We start from the raw sequence: 22,409 nt of genomic DNA on the forward strand, positions 1-22,409 counted from the left end.
TTTATAGTTTACAAACAACGCTGATCCATGATCCATTCTTCTTAATAATGTTGTAGTTGTATAAATATACAATGCACCCCTTGAGAAATCATATTCTAGATCATTGAATTAAAATTTCGATCTCTCGCATGCCTCTCCATCATGTCGTTCCCTGGCTTTCATGGTCCCCCTCGTGAGCTTCAGATTAATGGTACAACACTGCGACAATATAACCCTACTACTCCTCCTCCTCCTCTACCTTCGCGTTTCTCGGCGTCTTGTATATTCATGGATTTGGATATGCAGGTATTGGAGGAAACTGACATTTTATTTTGTGATTCGTGTGTGTGAAGTCCTAGAATGCAACATTACCTCCGACACTTCGATTCGGCTATGAGCCAACTGAGTGTACTTATGCCTCCAGTATGGCAGCAAGGAGTTTGTGATCAAGAGCACATATATAGGTGAGTAGTGTTATATATATATATATATATATATATATTATATGTATGTATATCAAACATGTTATTACAATTGGCTTATATATGTAAGAGATTGAACTAAGAACCCATTATTTCCTGGCTTTTGCCTAAATTGAAGCTGCAGATGGGGGAATTAATCCAAGTTTTCAGGATAAGATCATTTTAGAACTCACGGAAATCGCCAGGGAGCTCATCGTTGTTGTTGCCAAGAACAGGGCTTTCGCTCCCGATGAAATTGTGGGCACTGCAAAGAAATTTATTTCCCACCTCAACTTTTCTGAACCCTTCAAATGATCTTTTAGAATCATGCATGTTTTTGAGGGACTACAATCAGTTAATAATAACGTAATGTTTCTTTTAGGATTCCACTGGACGCGGTTCCCTCAACAAGTTCCGTGAGTGTTCCCCTGTGCCCTCCAAAAGGGAAATACCAGCTGGTAAATGAAAACATATTATACAAACTCTGATCTCTATAAAGAGTTTCGAATTTTCAAAATATAAAGAACTGAAACTGATATGAAAGTGTCCGTTGGCAGCCGCGCAGGTGAACTAAAACTGAGATTGGAGTTGAAGAATAATGCAAATGCCAACGTGAGCTATATATACATGATTTCATTTGACTAGTTCTAATCATCTCTACATATACTTTATAATTGATATATATTGTTGAATTGAGTTGCAGACACCTGGAGGTCCAAGAGTTCCGTTATGGGTGGCAGGAGGTTATACTAACCTTCAAGCTGCACCGTCACGTTATAGTCAGTCTTTAGCTGTATATCCGCCATTTCCATATCCGCCTGCAAACGCAATGCCCTATTACATTCCTTCATCGCCGTCACCTTATTATCCTCCGCCACCCCGACAACATCAGCCTCTTCTCGATCCTCAGATCATTCTGTCTCATGGAATTGGAGGTGTTGTGGGTGCTTTTGTCGAGCAGCTTATCCAGAATCTCAATCTGGATCTTTCTCAGTACTTCGGAGGACTAGGTTATAATAATTAATATCCCACCAGCATGAAAGCACAATATGGATCCTAGTCTTTCCAGGGGTTGTTGTAACATAAATAATTCCATATTTCTTGTGTCTCGTTCTAAGCTTATTCAGAGTTTTCTAAACTTTATGTAGCTTTCGTAATAAAGTGGAAGTTGAATTTATGTGCTGTAATCTTCGCTCTGAAAGTTATGCATTTAATTTTCGGATTTATTAGCTCCGTGTTGCATGTTATCTCGTCAAACATACAGAAACAGAGTGATAATTCACAACTGGTGCCGGCGCGTGGAGCCTCTCAAATTAATCTCTATCAAGTCGATTATGTCTTAAAATTTAAGTAATTAGTTTAATGAGGATATTATTTATATATATGTATATACAAGTTGGCTCAAATTGATTTCACTCGAGAACAAATTAATGAAAAATGAAATTCAGTCCAAAAAAATGAAAGCACTAATGAAAAATGAAAAGGATGGTGGTAGATAACAAAAACACGAATTACAGACTCACCCAAGGCCACAGTATTGGTTTTTAGTCTCTTGACGCGGGCTTCAACCCATGGAGTGACCAAAAAATATAGGACCTTCAGGTCCACAGAGAGAGTGTAAAAAAACCAAAACCAAGAGCATGGTAATCGAGTGCAGGCCCATTTTTCTAAATTGACGGACTTTGAAGAAGAGCATCTTGCTTACATTTTATTTTCTTCCACTAATTAGCTGAATAACATAACAAATTAAAGTTTGAATTTTTATGATGAAAAGTTTCATATTTAGTATATGATAATATATCGAATTAATTGATTCTGATAGGAGAATACTTATGTATAGGGAATAAAAAGATATTCCTTCTATTAAAATTTCAATCTTATGCTATCATTTATACCTAGCATAATTCTTGTTTATGACAACAAGTGAAATACGATTCAATTATGTTAATTTAATCATCAAATATTAAAGCTTGAGAAGCACTCAAAAGAGAACTCAAGTCATAATTGAACAGGAAAAGATGGGTTAGGAGGATGAGTTGGGTAATTCACTAATTCATGAAATTCTACAGTGTGAATGATTAAACTGGAATTGAAGGGTGCGTTTTCCAATGATATTCATTTTCAAAGTCGTTGGGGGAAGTACCTTGTACAAGTAAGTGTACCAGATACAAATCCCTTCCTTCTTGTTTTTTTTTGACCAAAAAATTCCTTCCTTCCACACTATTGTACTATTTTAGGTGACTCTGAGTCAATGATCACCATCACTTTATACGATTATTTCTTTTTTTCTTTATACATACATACATATATATATATATATATATATCTCTCTGTAAATCTCGCATTGCTTATGTGATTCTACTGAAAAAACTTGTACATACAAGAGTGACAGACAGCAAGTCTCTCACTTTACTCTCTCCATCATCACCTCAATGATTTGTCCCTTTCCACCTTCCATTGCACCCAAGCCCCAAAAAATATACGGACCTCCAGATTGGCAGTGTGGGACTCATTTTATTACTCCTTCACTCATCTCATTCCTTTGTCATGAATGTGCCTTTGTGCTTGCGAGAATATCATATTACCTACTTGCTCAGCTGCTCCAATTAAGCTAACCTTCCTCTGTCCTCCCATAACCAAACACCATCCCTAAATCCAGATTCATGCCCTCATAAAACACCTAACCCATGCTTCATTCTTTTCATACTTAAAAATAATTGATTTTTGATTGAAAGTAATAACAGTTAGATCTATAAGATAATGTTTGCCAAGACAGAAGGAATGTAAGAAAAGAGATGAAGAGAGAGAGAGGAAAAGGTAAGAAGTGAAAGAAAGTTGTTTGATGAAAACAAGATAAAAATATGGATAAATTCGATTCCCTCTTTTTGGATTATGGGCTGACAACTAAGTTGGACCGTTCTTGGTAAAGGTGAGCCCATAAAGCCCAGAAAGCAAAGGAATAAATAAAGAGAACAGGAGAAGGCAAAAAAAAAAAAAAAGAGAGAAATGAATAGCAGAGGAGCAGAGCAGGAGGGTGTGTCTGCCTCAATGCCCTGCTTCCAAGCGTCTTTATTTAGGTTTACAAGAGGTTCTTTTCACTGGGTCCAGCTTGGTTTGTGTGCCCTTAACATTTCTGCCCTCCAACTAAACACCGAAAGCAGCAACTAAAGTGTATATACATATACATATATACACACACACACTATATAAAAGACAAGCGTGAAACCCACTCACCTCTAAATTCAATATCTACTACTGCTCCTACTTTTCTTCCTCTGCCCCTCACCAATTCTCTCTTCTGCTTCCCCATTACTGAGACACACACACAGATAGAGGAAGAGAGAGAGAGAGACAGAGATGGGTGAGCTTCTGTGTCTTCACTTTTTATGATGACCAAAACACCATCACTAGCTCCCTCTCTTCTTCCCAGAAGAAGATGGCAATCCTCCACCATCACAATGACCAACTAGCTCACCACGAGAACTCTTCCTCTTTCCTTGATGCTCTTTACTGTGATGAAGAAAGATGGGAGGAGGAGGAAGTAGAACAAGTGGAAGGGAATAATGAGACTGGTTTTCTTCTTCCTCGGATCTTGTCGGAGCAAGACTTGTTCTGGGAAGATGAAGAGCTGAACTCTCTCTTCTCCAAAGAAGAAGAAGCTTGCTTTGATCTGGATGTTGATCTTTCTCTGGCTCGTCGTGAGGCAATAGAATGGATGCTTAAAGTTCATGCCCACTATGGCTTCTCTGCTCTAACGGCAACACTGGCCATCAACTATCTGGACAGATTCCTTTCGAGCTTCCATTTTCAAAGGGAGAAGCCGTGGATGATCCAGCTTGTGGCTGTCGCTTGCCTCTCTTTGGCAGCAAAAGTTGAAGAAACTCAAGTTCCCCTTCTTCTAGACCTCCAAGTACGTTAGACTAAAACAAAACAGGAAAAAAATAAAAACAAAAACTAAACGTGGTTCTGTTCTGTCTTTGGACATAATAAATTAACATGCTTTTGTTCTTCTGTTTCAGGTTGAAGATACTAAATGCATGTTTGAGGCAAAGACTATACAGAGAATGGAGCTGCTTGTTCTATCAGCCCTGAAATGGAAGATGCACCCAGTAACGCCGCTCTCTTTTCTAGATCACATCATAAGGAGGCTTGGATTAAAAACTCATCTTCACTGGGAATTCCTCAGGCGCTGCGAGCATCTCCTGCTCTCTATTCTTCCAGGTAAGCGACTAAGATTCAATTCAAAAACAAAAAAACAAAAAGAACCAACCTTTCACTCCCAAGATTCCTTATTGTTTGGTATGTGTGTGTTTTATCGGGTCTAGATTCAAGATTTGTGGGTTATCTCCCATCGGTGTTGGCTACAGCGACAATGCTGCGTGTGGTAGACCAGATTGAGCAGAGTGAAGGAATGGAATATAAAAATCAGCTTCTGGGCGTTCTTAAAAGTAACAAGGTATGGGCTTTTCTGGGGGTACAATATATTCTTAACCAAAGCTGCTATACATATAATTAATGCACAATATATGATAAGCACATGATTTGATCTGGGAGTAACTTTAGGTATTTTGGTTCTGTCACTGTTACAGGAGAAAGTAGACGAGTGCTATAATGCGATACAGGAGATGTCAAAGGGCAATAATTATTATAATTATGGGCATAACAAGACTAAGAAACGAAGATATGAGGAAATTAGTCCGGAGAGTCCAAGTGGCGTAATCGACGCAGTTTTTGGGTCTGATGGTTCCAACGATTCGTGGGCAGTGGGGTCATCATTATGTTCATCCCCAGAGCCACTGTTCAAGAAGACCAGACCCCAAGAACAGCAACAACAAATGACGTTGTCCCCGTTCAATCGGGTCATTGTCGGAATCGTTGGAGCGTCCCCTTGAAGAGATCTTTGATAAAAACAAACAAAACCACTTCAAAAAGGATGTTTTTATATTTACTGCGGTAATACCAAAATTCACTGTTCGTTCTTGCCGCTACATGTCTTCATTTCCAACAATGCCCATAGAAGAGGTGCAGAAGAACAAGGTGAAAGAGGAGGACAAAGTTGGCAATGAAGAATATATCTGCTGCTGTGCATTATATTCTGCATCTCTACTATATGTTTTCTCTTAGGCACTCTTTCTTTTCTTGATCTTCTTTTTTTTCCCCTTCTTTAAATGGATCTCTTCGGGACCATATTTTATTTGGACATACTTATATCTTTCATTCCATAATAAATTCAGAACAATTCTTGTTCACTTTTTGTTTGTGGTTTCACCTCACGTTGAATGCTTTCCTGCCTGGCTGGTATGATGTTTTTTTTTTTCCCCCAACCTGGAGATGAGAGCCCCATATGGTCCACTCGAAGCCTTTTCTTTTTTTTTTTGGTGGTCAAATTAATTTTTTTTCTCGATTCTCTATGGTTTCAAGCCTTGGTTTAATATTGGCAGAAGAAAATTTTATTCTTGACATTTACTTTTATTATATTAAGCATGTTAATACAGATACTAACTTGCTATACTAAAAAAATGGATATAGATGCTTTAATTTGGGATATGGTGAAAACAAATCTGTATTGCATGTGGAGGAGTGTTACATATATATTATAGGAATAAGGGCATTATTATTATTATTATTATATATGGATTGAATATTAGAAGAATTAAAGGGGTGATAATAATAAACAGGAAAAGAGAAATGTAGGGGAACAAGAGGTAGGGAGAAGAAATAGAGAATGGAGTAAGTAGGGAAGCATGTGAAGAGAGAAGGAAACTGTCGGCCAGTGGGTGAAAGGGTTTTGACCCTCCTTCCCTGGACCCCACCTTCACCTTTCCACTCATTTGTTCAAGTTTAAATTTGAACCCGCTTAACATGTTGGAAGAGAATGGCTCTAGAATTGGCATATCAGTCAGCCTTTCTTGGGCTTTTTGAGCCAAATGCTACAAACAGTAATTTTAATTACCAGGATACTACACTATGAAAATTATTTACCAGCATACTACATCCAAAATCGTTCAAGGCAAGTACGATTTTAAAAATACACAGAACTCGTTCTTTGAAAGAACGAGTTCCGCAGCTTCATTTTTTTTAAATAATTTTTTTTGGTAAAAATGCCTGCCGCCTACTCCCTATGGCTTGACCCTCCCTTTTTGCACCCCATCCCACTCCCCTCAAACATTTTCCTTCCCCCTTCACTTTTTCCCTCGTTCTCCCGTATACACACGCACACACATCACAAATTATTATAATTTTAATTTATATATAATATGATATATTTAAAAACTAAAATTAAATAAATTAATTAACACATATAATTCTTATTATAAAACCCAGCTAACTAATTTAAAAAAATTAAAGATATTACTAAAAATACATGTAATATATGCTAAAGCCATCACGTAATATATGTTATAATTAAATAATTTAACAATTTTCTTAATCATATAAGATATGCTATAATTAAATAATTAAATAATTTTTTAATCTTCTTAAATTAGATAACTATGTTTTATATTGAGGATCAGAGGTAGTAACAATTTAAAGGAATCATGTAAAATATACTATAGTTAGATAATTTAGTGATATCTTTAATTAACTTATATATAATATGATATATTTAAAAACTAAAATTAAATTAATTAATTAATACATACAATTATTTAGTAACAATTTAAAGGAATCATGTAAAATATACTATAGTTAGATAATTTAGTGATATCTTTAATTAACTTATATGTAATATGATATATTTAAAAACTAAAATTAAATTAATTAATTAATACATACAATTCTTACTATAAAACATAGTTATCTAATTTAAGAAGATTAAAAAATTATTTAATTATTTAATTATAGCATATCTTATATGATTAAGAAAATTATTAAATTATTAAATTATAACATATATTATATGATGGCTTTAGCATATATTACATGTATTTTTAGTAATATCTTTAATTTTTTAAAATTATTTAGCTGGGTTTTATAGTAAGAATTATATGTGTTAATTTATTTATTTAATTTTAGTTTTTAAATATATCATATTATATATAAATTAAAATTATACTCCCTCCGTTCCTTATTATAAGAGACATTTGATGCTTATGGCATGTTCCTATATATAAGAGACACTTAAAAGTTGTCTCTACTTTTTTGTATTGATTTTCTATTTTACCCATATTTATTGTTTCCAACTCACACTCTCTCTCCTTTCCACTTCTCTTTCTTTTAATAATTTACTATTGTTCTCTCTCATGCTCTCTCTCCTTATTAATGAGGGCATTTTTGAAAAAAAAATTATATATTTTACACATTGATTGTTCTTAACTAATTTTAATTGTTTTTTTGAACAACATAATTCGGTTATTCGTCTCTTATAATAAGGAACGGAGGGAGTAATAATTTGTGATGTGTGTGCGTGTGTATACGGGAGAACGAGGGAAAAAGTGAAGGGGGAAGGAAAATGTTTGAGGGGAGTGGGATGGGGTGCAGAAAGGGAAGGTCAAGCCATAGGGAGTAGGCGGCAGGCATTTTTACCAAAAAAATTATTTTAAAAAAATGAAGCTGCAGAACTCGTTCTTTTAAAGAACGAGTTCTGTGTATTTTTAAAATCGCACTTGCCTTGAACGATTTTGGATGTAGTATGCTGGTAAATAATTTTCATAGTGTAGTATCCTGGTAATTAAAATTACTGTTTGTAGCATTTGGCTCAAAAAGCCGCCTTTCTTGACATAAATGTAACAGTGGGCTTTTCTTGACATAAATGTTTCTCTGGGAGGGATCCATCTGTATGGAGAATTATAGGAGCCTCCCCTGAATAAATTCCGCTACGTATATCCATCCTTCCGTGTGTCCCAACACGTACGCTTGAGGGAAGAGGTTTCATTAGGAGACTTTCTGGTGTGTTAATTCTTTGCCTCATGCTTTGAGTTCCAGATCAGATCATCCCACCATTGGCAACGAGGGAAAAAAAAAGTAGTAAGCTTTGAGTGATTAATGAAAGATGAAGCCAAACCTTGTTGGCATGAGAAGGGGATACGAGTGAATAGAGTTGCATCCGTAAGGACAACATCAGTGGACAACGTCGGACCCTCAAAGTTGACAAAATTTGTTATTGTTATGGCGTGTGCATTGGCAAGGCAATAGAACACGTCAAGTTTAAGATGGAAGACAGAAATAAAATTCTAAATATAAATTACAAACAATATTTCCTCCCCATGTTACTCTCTTTCTTGCAGATCTTCATTATTGCAGCTCTGAATCATTCAAATGAAATTTAATAATATAACTTAAATTATATATTTTTAAAATAATTATTACGCATAAATCATTACAATTTACTATTTAACAGAGAAAGGTCAATTTAATTTAATTATTTGTAATAAATACTCATTGTCTATCCTACAATAATTTTGCTAATCATATATATATTAGCTAAAACTATCATTTGATAAAATCATTAACATGTACAACTATTACAAGAACTAACTTGGAGAAAAATGGATAAATATGAGAGACAAAGTGAAATTAAATGTTAAATCAACACATATATTAAGGACAAAAGGTACTCCTCTGGTTCTATTTATAGGGCAGATAGAAAAGGTTTTTTTAGATCCTATTTATAAGTCACTTTATTAAATTTTCAGCGTGAATGTACTATTTTGTTCTTCATCTATTATAGTGTAGGGAGTTATCTTTTTTGAAAGGTACATATATTAAATAAATATAAAGTTGAAAAATTATTATATTTTAATAAAGTTAATGCATTTTAAAATTTTTTTTGGTGCGTGTGAAATATGTTGAAAGTGTTTTATAACTAAGATTAGAGGAGCAATACATTATTTACTGGGGTAAATTTTTTTATTGTTGGCAACTTGGCATTCTCATCGCAATTGAAGGGATTAAGGTGAAGAAGGCATTAATTATATACATACCCCACACAGGAACCCTTTGGTTGGAAACTTGAAGAGAGTGGTACTTTGTGCTCATTAATTGCCTGCGCTCACCTCACAAACTTCACATTGAGCCAACAAAACACCCATTTATTAGTTTCATTAATCTACTAGCTTTCTGTCCCCCCTGGCGACACCCCATTGAACTAGTTTTGTTTTCATGAATCTTTTTATTTTTTGAAAACATGATTATTTTTACATTTATTGCAAACAATATTTAAAAAAATAGATAGAAGTAGTAGATGATAAGTATCAATTCGAGGAGAGAATGAGACGAAACTATATACCCCATCATATGTTTTCTTTATTTCTAAATACAAGTGAATGTGAGGGGGGGAGAGAGAGAGAAGAACATGGACAACACTTTGAAGAGATTTTTTTTCCTTTGCCAACGCACTTTGAAGAGAAATTAAGGAAAGTAGGAAAAGGAAAAGGAAAATGGAGAAGAGAGATTAAAACATCTGATGACATAATGCAAATGTTTGGTTTAGTTGGAAGGTGGTTAGTTGGATTAGAGGAAGAATAATGACATGATTAAGTGCGCAAATCACTTTTCAACACACACAAGGAAATTAAAAGAGAGGCATACCCCAATGACATGTGGATTTATACATTACCTTCCCTTCCCCTTTCTCTTTCTAGATATTTTGCGTCTCACATTTTACTTTTCTTTTCATTTTCTGCATTCTCTTTAACTTTTACCAATATAATGATACTCGTGTCTATTTTAGTGGGATTCACTACAGTGCATACCTCACCTTTCGCTTCTTTCCTTTGCTTTCCCTCTTTTGTCTTTGTTCTATTGTCAAAATTAAAGCCACCCAAAAGAAATCAAACTTCATTATTTGCTTCCCTCCATGCGTATAAATGTACCTACCATTATTTATGTATGTAATGTCTCAGTGGAACAAGAACCTCCCTTTATTATTTCCAGGCTTAGTATTATTGGTTTAGTATTTTTAGGTTGTAGTAGGGGCAAAAACAAAAGGCAGAGTGGCCTTCATAATTCCTTGCCTCACTAAATACGTTTCCTGTAATCACTGCATTAAGACATAATGTTTAACTAAACAATTAGCTACTTAATAAGAGAAAAGCATCATAAGAGAGAGATGGAGACAAGTGCAGAGACATATAAGAAGTAACAAAACACGCAAAATGATAAAATAGTCTCACGAAATGGTTTAATTACATTAAAGCATCCAAGAACTTTTTTAGAATTTTTTTTCCCCTGTCAATTTGCCTTACTACCCTTGTGTGAAAAAATCTCTCCATTGGTGGTAATGAGAGCTCGAACAACGGTGACCGGACACGGCAGGATCATTTTGGAATTTGCCTATTACAATTATTCTTATATGTGTTTCAGCTATAGATATGCATATTTGTGGGAGTAGTTTTTGAGAGAGCACCCACTAATCCTAAATTATGATATAATGCAAAAAGGCAGAAGATTTTAATCATGGGGGACAAAATCTTTGATTTTGTTGGAAGATTGTCTTTCCTTCCCTTCATGTCTTTTTCCTCCCTAAGCTTTCAAATTGGAATAATTCATTTCACAAATTACATTACTTAAAAATAAGTGCATTAACGTGTTGTGGATGCAAGTGATGATGAATTGACGAGCCAGAGAAATAAAAAGGTGCACAGTAGAAGAAGAGTGAGGCAGTTGATTTTTTTCTTCTTCCAAAGGCAAAACAGCTTGCTTCCATGCACCAAAGCTCGTGACATCATTTGCTGTAGTCCATAATATTTGTATAAATTATTAACTAACATGATTATGCCCCCACCCCCAATAATTTGAGAATAATATCATCACGCCTCATGCCTTATTTGTAATAATCATCTTTCTTTTTCCTCCTTTGACTTAGCCTCACTCATCCTTCTTAATGCTTCATTAATTAATATAATCCTATGAACTCATCTAAGTTTTGGACTCTTAAGCTAAAGCCCTTGCATGTAATTTTCCTCCTCCTTCTCTGGCCTCCAGTCTTTTCTTGCTTACAGCTGTAAAGTTCCAGAGAACAATAAAAACAACAAAAGAGGACCATCTATTTGTCTGTGGGCCCCACCCTCTCCCTGCCTTTCAATTTCATGTCTGCAAAGACAAAGGTTTTCTTTGAGAGTATATGGAAACAGCTTCCTCTTCCTTCTTACTTCTTAGACACCACAAGAAAGAAAGGAAGGAAGAGAACATACCCTTTTATGTGATGCTAAATACAGCTCTTTAATCTCTGTCCAACTTTTCTTTTAGAAGAAACCAGAAGAGCATAAATAGAATTCCCTGCTTTATGCCTGGCTCTTGTAGGTTGTACTCACTGGTCCTCCCCCTTCTAAACTAAACCATATCCCAAAATGCTCAAATCATTGGACTCAACCTTTTTCCTTTTTCTAATTAAGGTATTGTTTTTGAAAATTTACAAGGAATCATTTGGTTTGATCATAAGATAATCTCTTCAATTATAATTAATCTCACATCTTTATTTTTATTACTTATTGGGTTCCAAATTCAATCTTCACTCTTCAAAGGCATAAGATAGCATATATGCATATCTTAGTTCGTTGAATTGAATCTTTCTTATCTATGATTCTTGTAATTAGAAAAAGAGCAATAGAAAAAAAGTATGACTGAATATGAGCTTACATTACATTCTTTTTAATTTTCATATTCTCCCCCCTTTTTTATCTCCCTTCATATTTATATGGTATAGTAAGCCACATTAATGATTCTTCTGAACCTTACCAACAAAACAAGAGAGCAGACACTATAAAAAAAGGTAACACGTCACATCAAATAGTAGCATAATCTTTCCTCTCATATACGTGAAATCAACTTACAGAATCAAGTCAATCTTTCAAAGTATTTTCAATGTAAACTCTCTCGGGAGGTTTGGACGGAAATATTAAAAAGTCTACCTAACCGCAGAATTCTTGTTTTTTTATCTCTAGTGTAATATTCGGTTCTGTATGTATACAGCTCTTATATATGTCACCTCATTTGAGCCAATCTCAAGCAATGTTCTCCCCTGTTATTAATTAGAGTTGGTGTAACCTTAAAATTTGACCGAACAGTACAGTGTTATATATTTATGACCCTTTCAACTTGATGGAAAGTCACTGATATATCACAAGCAAATTTACTCCGAAACAAGGAACTGAAATCTAAAAGCAGTTGGTGTGGGTCTGAAACTCTCAAGGGACTACATGGTCCCAAGGTAAATAGCAATGGGATTGGAGGAAGCCGAATGCATTATTACTATTGTTCACTCTCGTATGAAATGGCCCCAAGAGATCAGAAATGGAGGCCCCAAGAGGCTGTCTGTCTATTTAGCATTTTCCACATCCAATGCGTGAATCAAATTATTATGGCTACGTTGTTCCTATCTTTTTCTGTTACAGTTAATGTTGGATTCTGGGAAATCGGCATCCAATGCCTGCATGGACTTGATCATATTCAAAGTGGTCACCATCAAACCCAAGCAGAGACAAATCAATACCCACAAGATCCATAACTTAGCCTTTCCCTTATATTTTCTTTTAACTTTGTACGACTCTACGTTAGGACCAGGTCTAGGGGCATTGAGAACACTGCACAGATCTTCTTTCTTTGGGTTAGCCATCTAATGAACAACAAGATTTATTGATAAATGAATCTCATTTCATTTTGTAAGGTAGGCGGGATTTCATGCAACTCTTAGTATTCACTAATCAGATAGTATGAATAACCACTAGAATGCTCAAGGACCCTGCCAGGGAAGCTTTCTGTTTTAGAAGAAATCAGATTCGAGAAGTTCCTGAGCATTGGAACTGTGTTTAAACTCAGGTTTTTTTTTTTTTGGGGGGGGGGTTTTGAATTTAAGATGGAAAATTAATTGGTTTGGAGAGCAAAGGTTGGCTAATAAATAAGGGACTTCATTCGGCAGCAAACATATTGAATGAACTGAGTACAAGTTATTTATTAGTGTTTGTTTTATTACCTACTTAGAAGTAGTTTGAATAACAATGATCCAGAGGAGATCGAAATCATGTGAGAGGAGTCTTTAAAGTTTGGTTCTTGGAATCTCTCTGTGGGACCTCAAATAAATCTTCTTGGCGCCACAATGGGCCTCTGCCCCATCATATTCACGCAGTGTCATGTATGGAAAATAAAATGTTTTTTATGGGAGAAGTAGACAAGAAGCATTGAATACCTAAACTTAATGGCAAGAACAGTAATAGGTTTAGGTGGTCCAATCCAAATTCAAATTCTCTCCTAATAAGTTGTATGTCTTGACATTCGTTTTGGAGGAACATCCACTTTATGTCTTATTTTTAAACCTGCAACTTGCTGGTCCAAAAAAAAAAAACTTGCAACTTTTTATATGTTAATTCTTCGCACAATCAAACAGTACATAGGAGCCGATAAAGATTTACCAAAGTTGAATATCTCACCATCTGTACATTTTATTAGAATGGATTTTCACTTAACTCGCTCATTATATCATTCAGCATACAGTACATGTAATAGTAATATTTTTCTGGTCTTAAATATAATATCTTTTTTACACTATAAAAAAGGTTTTATATTTATGATGGGAGGAGTATATCCTCACAAATCAATGTAAAGACAACAATGACAAACTGTAACTGTCACCTAAAAAAACAACGAAGAACTGTAGCTTTTCAAAGGTGAAAACCTAAAACGTGTGACAAAGTTGTACCTACCGCATTACACAAATTACTTGAGATTAAGAAGATAAGACTCAATTGGAAGCGAGTAAGAAGATAAGATGCTTTTTGGGTCTCTTTAGTTGCTTTACAAAGTCAGAAGAAAAGGACAAGAGGAGTTAGTGATGCTTTTAGGGGCCAGCCATGGCATAGCATGTCCCAAATCTGTGAAACTTAGCTGCCCTACTGCAACCATGTCTGGCTTAGCAGACAAAGATTTGGGTATCTTTTTACATAGCCAATACTGACCCAACCTATATCATCACCAGCTAAGCTTATGTAGGCTTAAATATGTTGCTTCAAACACACTCTCGCAGGGTAATAACCTTAATGGAATGCCAGTCCAAGATCTTTCAGGATCATGACAAAAAAGAAAACACAGATACACAAAACCAGAATATGCATGCCACGGTAGTACACAGGGAAAGTCTAACTCTGTGGGAGTCAATGTTACAGGAAGCGAAGGATGTCGTACAGAAACAGAAGACTGTTCCTATTGGTACAAAGGGAAGAAAGAATAAATGATACTAACGGGAAGGAGTAAATTAACGATAAAGCAAGTAATCCCATTTGTGTGTCTCTGCCCACAAGGCTTTTATCTGCAACGTACGGTAAAAGGATAAGATACCATTGGTCGTAGTTAGTTTTTTACGCGTCCAAAATTCTCATCAACATCGCGAAATTTTATGCAGGTGGGAATTGTTCGAATAACATTTCTTCACAGAAAGATAGAACCCGTGACTCTTTTTATGGTACATTATGATCTGTTGGTATGTATCGCAGTGGGTCAGCAGCAATCGTCCTAACTTGGATAATTGGGCCATATGCGTGAAAAGTAAAAGAAGTAAAGGCTGATTCTAATACAATTATCCCCCTCTTCCCTTCATCTTGGAATCTCAAGATTCAAAATTTTAACCCTTAAAGTGATTTCGTTAGGATGTGTACAGAGAAACTTTATCCTTGATGACAGCTTGACCAGTCCAGCCTGAAACGATCACCACTCAAAGTCGGTCATTATTCGCTTTTCATTAAAAAATATAATACATTTCTCTAGTGTCATTATTCTCGAACACAGGATGGATATAAGGGGCATATCATATGCTATTATTTACTTTCTATGCTTTACATCCTAGAGGCAAAGCAAAAGTTAGATCAGTATTTTGGAGTTAAGAGCGACGCAAGCTCAGTGAACCAGTAATGCTGCTACATTTAGCTTCAATATGATATTAACAAATTCCAGGAACTCAATGAAGTTAGAATTGATTTAGCTTCAATATAGTATCCCCTGCTTATATGTGATTCGTTGCTAAAGTTTCTTGTATCTGTGTTACATGTTACATACTTTGAGCTTTGTTTGGCCATGAGTGTGATCAAACTGCGAAAGAAGGCCTTTGGTTGATTTGTTTGGAATTCTAAGTATCTTTCTTCACGCCTTTGGGCGGTTAACTTTGGAATGATAATACGAGAACAACAAGGCATAGAAACTTCCTTGTGAGATGATTTTTGGCGACTTGCTGATGAGCAAACCAGGCAAGACACTAGCTCAAATTAAAGTGACACATATTCAAGATGGACACTAGCTCAAATTAAAGTGACACATATTCAAGATGAAGTATGTTGAGTAAGAACAACAAAATATGGGATGTGTTTGATGATAACCTGGGTGATTGGATTACATGAGGGAAAATTACACTCTTGGACGAAAGTGAAAGAGGAAAATCAATATATAACAGTAACCCTCTCCTCTTACGGCTGGTGGCCAACACAAATAACAGTTGCCTCTTTTTAGGGACTCTTCAAGGATAGACCTGGCCTTCTTCACTTTTGGGTCCATCGATGTTTTTAGAAGAATGTTTATTGTAAGCTGCCTAACACGAAAATGAAAATGTATAGGTACTTTTGTAAGTGTTTTATAGTCTGAAAGCATGTTCTGATGAGTTCTCAAAATTTAACACATTTAGACTTTAAAATGTAACCCCAAAAAAATAAAACACTTCTATATTCTCATCATCTCATCCTAAACGTAAACGTAATATAAGTGGGCTTTCCCAGTTCAGATCATATTTATAACGGAGCTTCATAAATTAAACACGAACCCCATAACATCATTTACAGGATAACTCTCCCCATTCAGACGGAATCTACAGGCAGAATGATAAGAAGTAACAACGTCTGATTTAATATTTCAGGGCCGAAATTCCTGCTGATACAGTGAGTGCTGCTGGTGGCATCATCAAAGTCAAAGACAAAGGTGGGAGGTGAAGGGCTTTTAATGGTAACGACATCGCACGCAAGTCAATGGACGACGATCTTCATATTCTAGCGGGGAATTTGGGAAGATCGTCCCTGCATGCTTAAAACTTCTGATTATTTTGGTCGCTGCTTTGAATGTAACCATTTATATTTGATAAATATGGTATCCTATCACAACAATAGTTTCTTGTTAGTTTGTTAGTCAATCCGTGTTTTTGTTGCTTGTTATGCATTTGAGCTCTTGCTCTCTCAGTCACTACGCTAATTTTTTTCCCCAAAAGGTAACTTGAAAAAGAATAAACAAGCAAACAAGTTCATGATTTTCAGGAGTTAGGTCTGACTCACAATGAGACAAGTCAAGGTTCAAATCCCCATAAAAAAAAAATCTACATTTAATACCTGATAATTTCTCGACTAGAATTGCCTATAATAAAAATAGACCTACGCATAGGAAGAAGGGGGGGAAAAAAGTTTATGACTTGTTCAATTTGGATCTAGTTTATCCAATTTTACGCTTCCCAAAAAGCAAGATATGGATGGGGCTGCCCAGATTCGGCATTGGGCTATCTATCTCGGCCTATTTTGCTTAGCCCTACCAGCCCAATAAAATAAATACTGCAAATAACAGACTTAGAAGGGAGGAGGGAGGGAATGATGTGATTTTTACTCATCCGGCACAATACATAGTATAATTTATTATAAATTTCGTATTACAAATAAAATATAAGTGATGCTAATGCTCTTTAGATCGTCATATCCGTCTCGCTCTGTATGGACCGAACTAGTGATTAGCATCTCCTACAGCATTTGGAGCTAACCGACTTCCTGCAGCAATTTCATCTTTCTATTAAGCTTTTTGACAATTCAACTAATTATTCCCCTTAGAACACACGTGAAAAAGAAAAGTACAAATGGAAATGCGAGTTTGACCTCCTCAAACTTGTTCCACATTTATTTGATCAGAATGCATCGTATTGGTGATCCTTCAGCACCAACCAACCTAAGAGGTAAGCAATGGATTGAATATACTCCTGCTGGCACATCATCAAGCTTCAGGGCTTCCACCAGAATGATTTCCTGACGCATTCATACTTCTTAGTGCATGGCTTAAATAAATTCTTATTCTCTTCCAATGAACATACTGTAAGAAAATTGAATGCTAGCAATCTCATCTCAAACTTCCATACAGCTATCCAGTAATATATATTGAGCCAGAAGACGTGACACATAGCAAAGGTAAAAACAATCTACGAGTTATGATGTATGCATTCTCAAATCTTAGCCGTAATGTTCACTCACCCTGCCTTCAAGAAAAGCTAGATGAGATGGAATCAAGTCATCGTAAGCAGCAACAGATAAATAATCAACACCTGCATTCCATTGCAGAAAATGGAAGTGTAAAGCACAAGAAACGTAAGCAGAAGAAAACGACCCAATACACAATTGTGCAACGAGACACACAACAGAGATGATCATGCTCCATAAAACCAAGGAAAACGCAGATATGACATTTTAAATGGAAAGGAAGGTCACAGATTCAGAGCAATCTTATGAAAGGCTAATTTATTTGCCATCTCCGAATCCTACTGAGACCTGAAAGTTTTTGTATTCATCATAAAGATATGGCTACTTTAAGCCATAGAGCTGCTTGATCACACAACTATTCAACATTATGACTGGTGTTTATCTAAACTGGCATGACATCCATAAAACACCGGCATTGTCACAGTGGAAAAAAGAATATCGAGATGTCCCTCTGTGACAAGGACAAAAGGGCAGAGGAGATGCCCTCAGGAAGTAGAATCTAAAAGAAATATTCATATCTTGCCTATGAGTTTGATGTCAGTGTTCTCTGTTAGCCATTTTGCTCCATCCACCATGAATCCCACGTAGCTTGTGTCGAATTCCTTTTGAAACATAAGCCGCCTACAAATATAGTATGTTTAGTTCACATATGGCTTCTAATGGACTAGAAATGATCGAATATTGTCGTCACGAGATTTTAGTTTGGATCATCAAGGTAAAAATAGCAATATCTGATCATGCATACATGTACAATGTACAATATTACTGTAGCTATCAAAACCTCGAGTGAAAACTATATATAAAGTCTGCCACACATTCACACCTTTTCAACAGCCTATTTATCACAGAGACACAGATGGATATAACCGTTAAGTGATTGCGAGAAATAGATAACAAGTGGTTCAGCCTCAGTGATAGAAAATAAAATAAAATAGTTAGCGGACTGAATTAAAAAAATTCAATCTGTTCCTCTCAACGATATTTAACGCTACTTATCCAAAATATATTCGCGACATGCACTGGGTATTCTCTGAATGCTTCAATTCCTTTAAAAATGACTTCTGTCTTCCTCACTTCTCTACTCCTCAACTTCTCGGTATGTAAATTGTACAAAACAAATTTAAACAGTCACAGTTCATAAGTATTTATTTATTTTGTTAAGACTTGACAGCTTGTTCATACCCCTTTTAAAAATTTTAAATCTGAACTGTCTATATTTGATTTTGACCCCACTCAAAGGGATAAGGCTTTGGTTGTTGTTGTGCCTATATTTCATTTGAACAGCTTAGAATTTAAGAACCAGAGAAATGAGGAGGAGAGAAAGCATGTTACAATTCCTCTTCAAACTTGTCTCTTCAAATTGATGGCCTTCTGAGTATTAGAGGCAATAAGCAGGAGAGAAAGCATATTACGGTTCCTCTTTTAGTATTAGAGGCAATGTCTGAACTTGTAGAAGTAGATGAAAAATTATCAAAGACGGACGTAACAATCACACCCAAAAAAATCACGGTAGTTATTCTGTTAGTGCTAGGGAACTATAGCAAAGAAACACTTTTAAATAAACCAGAGAAGAATTGACTGAATCTTCATTTTATGCCAGACTGGTAAAAGAACATACTCTTTACATCAGCACCAATACGCACAATGTGAAGAAGTTACCTGTCAGTATTCAATGTTCTGAAGAGAACACGACGTACACCCCTTGGAATATGTAGTGACTTCATAACCTCGGCTGAAATAAAGTTCAAACTCAAATTCAATTACAACTTTTGAGATTGATCACTGGAAAACTTCCACCCCACTCCGTAGTTGAGAGGGCCATTAGATTACACAATTTTTTAACAGAAAAGCTATATTTACCAAAAAAAATTATAGGCATATAGGGAAAAACATTGAACTCCATGAATGCCATAGATGCGATAGTTTCCATCTAGCCCAAAATTGGCAAAGTCCTCCTAAGTTGCCACACTATTTGACCCCTTTGTGCCACAGGTAACTAAAAACGACAAAAATAAAATGTCTTGAATAAGTTAAATCATTAGTTGTACCTACCAGTTATGTTTGCGTCTCTTGGAACGTCGACCAAAAGTGCAGGACCTACATACAGAAAGTCGGAAACAAGCTTATTAAATACCATTACCATTTTACTGATTTAAGACGGAAGATCATGCCACTCAACATTCTTATACACAGAGTAAGACAGTGGAAAGAGTACCTGGCCTTCACAAAGCCAAAATGGAATTTGATGTGAAGAAGTAATAATTATACGAATAGAAAACAACCAAAAAAAAAAGAGTGGAAATACAACCACTTTATTTATACATTTAGGTAATTGAGAGTGCAGTGAAAAATACACCACTTTCTCAGTTAACTTACAGCTTATACGCCCATCACTTAGTAGACTTCAAGTTCTTAAAACAAGTACCAGAGCTTTCCAACATGGAAGTGAAAGAAAGTTAGGATTTCAAGTTTGACGAAAGGTTGAGTTTCATTTTTTTATTTCATAATCTTTATACCAAAGAGGATGTATTTTCAGAACAAAAACAATATCGATAAGGTACTTGCCACAAAAACATCCAGTGGTAAACGCACAATAGAACCGCAGGCTTGGCGTACACGCCAGCTAAAATATTATACCGCAATTTGCCTCCCAAATTTGAAGCAAATTATAAAACTTCAGACAAACTTAACCAGCAAAAGTTAAAAGCTCAAAAAAATAAAAATAAAACGCGTAATATGAACATGGCCAGCATATATCAGAGTAAAAACTGAAAAGAAGTTCAATTGAGGAAGACAAGGGGATCAAAATCAAATCAACACCATCAAACAATCAAACAGAACATCACGATTATCACTCACCATTGAGGACTTCCAAATCGAGTGTGTCGACGTCAAACCCCGCATCGAAGTAGTGGTCGAAGACGTGCCCCGGTGCGTCAACATGGGTGCCTGTGTGAGTGGGGATCTTCATTTCGGAATTATTAGCAAGAGACCCGTTTTTCATGCTCTTTTGAAGCCAGAGGAAGTGGCCAAGGCCATCCTTAGACTCAAAAACTGGCATGTCGGGGACGTACTTGTGACTGATATCGAAGATTCGGCCACTGCCGTGAACTTCTCGACGAGGAGGGATAAGGACATCGTCGCCGCCGGCTAGTGAGCACTCACCAGAACCAGTACCTGGGGTAGTGGGGTAGGCTTCCGGGGTGGCAACGGCGGGACGGAGTGAGATTGCGAGGCTCAACGCGCTGACGAAGAAGAGGAGAGATGATCGTAGCGAGGAATCCATAGTGAGTGAAGCCGTGAGCAGAACAAAACAGGAAGGATTGCGAATAAGAAGAGAAACTGGGGTAAAATACTTTAGAATCGATGTTCGGGATTAGAATATTCTGTTGAGCGATAAGTCGATCCTCTGCATCAGAGATTACGATAACGAGCAATCGCAAACGGGACGGAACTCGGAGCTCGATTTGCTCTTAAAATAATCAGCGTATTATTCATAGATCACCAGATTTAGTTATTTATCCTAGATGATTTCTTAAGAATATTTTTATAGTCAGAAAAATTAATTACATGCCAAATTTTGAATAATGATGTGAACATTTATTAATTTCAAAATTTTTAAAAGCATGCCCCGAGAAGTTATATACTCCCTGATACTTTTTATAACAATCTGAAATTTGAATTGTTTAGTTTTTTTTTATAAGATTCCACTTATAACTATCTGGACATTTATTATATTTTATCATTTTTTAAGTTAATTTATATATTACATTAATTTAAAAATTTACTACATTTTCTTTCATACTTTCTCTCTCTTATTTAATGGTTTTGGAAAAAAACTTATTTCTTACATATTTATTATTTTTAATTATTTTTTTGAATTGTATTATTTAATTATCAGGCTCTTAAAGAAAAAATACGATTGAGCATATATAAACATGTTAGTTCTTTAAAAAATTATAGAATATGCTTAAAAACCTTCGTTTTTCACATGCTGACAACTTGAAAAGATCAAATATGTGTGCATATATTGACATGTGTTTTTTTTTTTTTTTTGAAAAGAATGCGTATGCTCAAATTAGTTGTCACTTCGTGAAATCTTTCTCTTGGCACAAAAGTTGGTGTGGATATAAGGATGTGCAAAGGGTTGGGCGCGGTTTAACCTGTAGCAACCTTTTATTGATGCAATGAGCCGTGAATCGCCGATACAATCAACGGTCTAGGTTGCTTCGACATGGAAAAACAAAAATTCCGCAAGATGCACGAAATTGTTCTCCTTCCGGCTAGGGGTGAGCAACAAACCCATTACCCGCTAGCCCGTCCATGACCCATGAAATTTTTGTCCATTTAAGCCCGTCCAATTAGCCCAAATAAGAGATTATAAATGGGCGGGCTTAAATGGGCAGGGTGGCCCATTAATAGGTTGGGCTATGGGCAAGGTATTGGACTGCCCATACCCGCCCGTTTAAGTTTTTAATTTTTAAAATATTTTATTCTTCATTTAATTGATGATATTGTTTCTCATTCATCTTTTATCAAACCTTCATGCTTGTCTAAGCTTTTATTTTATCCTTTAGGTGAAAGTTGGAACTTTCAAATTTATGAGACTTTATGATTGGTGACTTCTTTATGATTTTATCAGACTTTGATTGTTTGCGAATCTAAGTAAGGTTGTGTGATTGAATATGATTGATATTATTTCATATTTGATTTGCTATTTGGCATGCAAAATTTATTGCTAGCTTCATAAGGTTATATATACAAAATA

General features: G+C 35.7%; 2 protein-coding genes across 2 annotated transcripts; one reads left to right on the plus strand and one right to left on the minus strand.

The window, feature by feature from the left end:
• The first annotated feature begins 3,669 nt into the window (after positions 1-3,669).
• Positions 3,670-5,726, plus strand: LOC114725330 (cyclin-D3-1-like). Its single transcript, XM_028911830.1, has 4 exons — positions 3,670-4,350; positions 4,460-4,661; positions 4,766-4,896; positions 5,030-5,726. Exons 1-4 carry the CDS (start codon positions 3,877-3,879, stop codon positions 5,330-5,332), a joined length of 1,110 nt encoding a protein of 369 aa, XP_028767663.1. The 5' UTR covers positions 3,670-3,876; the 3' UTR covers positions 5,333-5,726.
• An 11,253-nt stretch (positions 5,727-16,979) lies between these two features.
• LOC114725329 (cyclase-like protein 2) lies at positions 16,980-21,098 on the minus strand. Its single transcript, XM_028911828.1, has 7 exons — positions 20,501-21,098; positions 19,694-19,738; positions 19,301-19,373; positions 18,165-18,262; positions 17,636-17,706; positions 17,267-17,413; positions 16,980-17,161 (listed from the first exon to the last, which is right to left on the minus strand). Exons 1-6 carry the CDS (start codon positions 20,925-20,927, stop codon positions 17,288-17,290), a joined length of 840 nt encoding a protein of 279 aa, XP_028767661.1. The 5' UTR covers positions 20,928-21,098; the 3' UTR covers positions 16,980-17,161; positions 17,267-17,287.
• Positions 21,099-22,409: the final 1,311 nt, after the last annotated feature.

This window comes from Neltuma alba, unplaced genomic scaffold, assembly GCF_004799145.2.
Source record: "Neltuma alba isolate B1F8T4 unplaced genomic scaffold, ASM479914v2 tig00012243_pilon, whole genome shotgun sequence".
In the NCBI taxonomy this organism is placed as follows: Eukaryota; Viridiplantae; Streptophyta; class Magnoliopsida; order Fabales; family Fabaceae; genus Neltuma; species Neltuma alba.

Excerpts from the sequence above, each read along its gene's own strand:
- LOC114725330 (XM_028911830.1), top strand. The coding sequence starts at position 3,877 with ATGGCAATCCTCCACCATCACAATGACCAACTAGCTCACCACGAGAAC. Across the intron at positions 4,351-4,459 it reads CCCTTCTTCTAGACCTCCAA|GTTGAAGATACTAAATGCAT; the intron begins GTACGTTAGACT and ends CTTCTGTTTCAG. Across the intron at positions 4,662-4,765 it reads CCTGCTCTCTATTCTTCCAG|ATTCAAGATTTGTGGGTTAT; the intron begins GTAAGCGACTAA and ends TATCGGGTCTAG.
- LOC114725329 (XM_028911828.1), bottom strand. The coding sequence starts at position 20,927 with ATGGATTCCTCGCTACGATCATCTCTCCTCTTCTTCGTCAGCGCGTTG. Across the intron at positions 19,739-20,500 it reads CGATTTGGAAGTCCTCAATG|GTCCTGCACTTTTGGTCGAC; the intron begins GTGAGTGATAAT and ends TTCTGTATGTAG. Across the intron at positions 18,263-19,300 it reads AGAACATTGAATACTGACAG|GCGGCTTATGTTTCAAAAGG; the intron begins GTAACTTCTTCA and ends CTATATTTGTAG.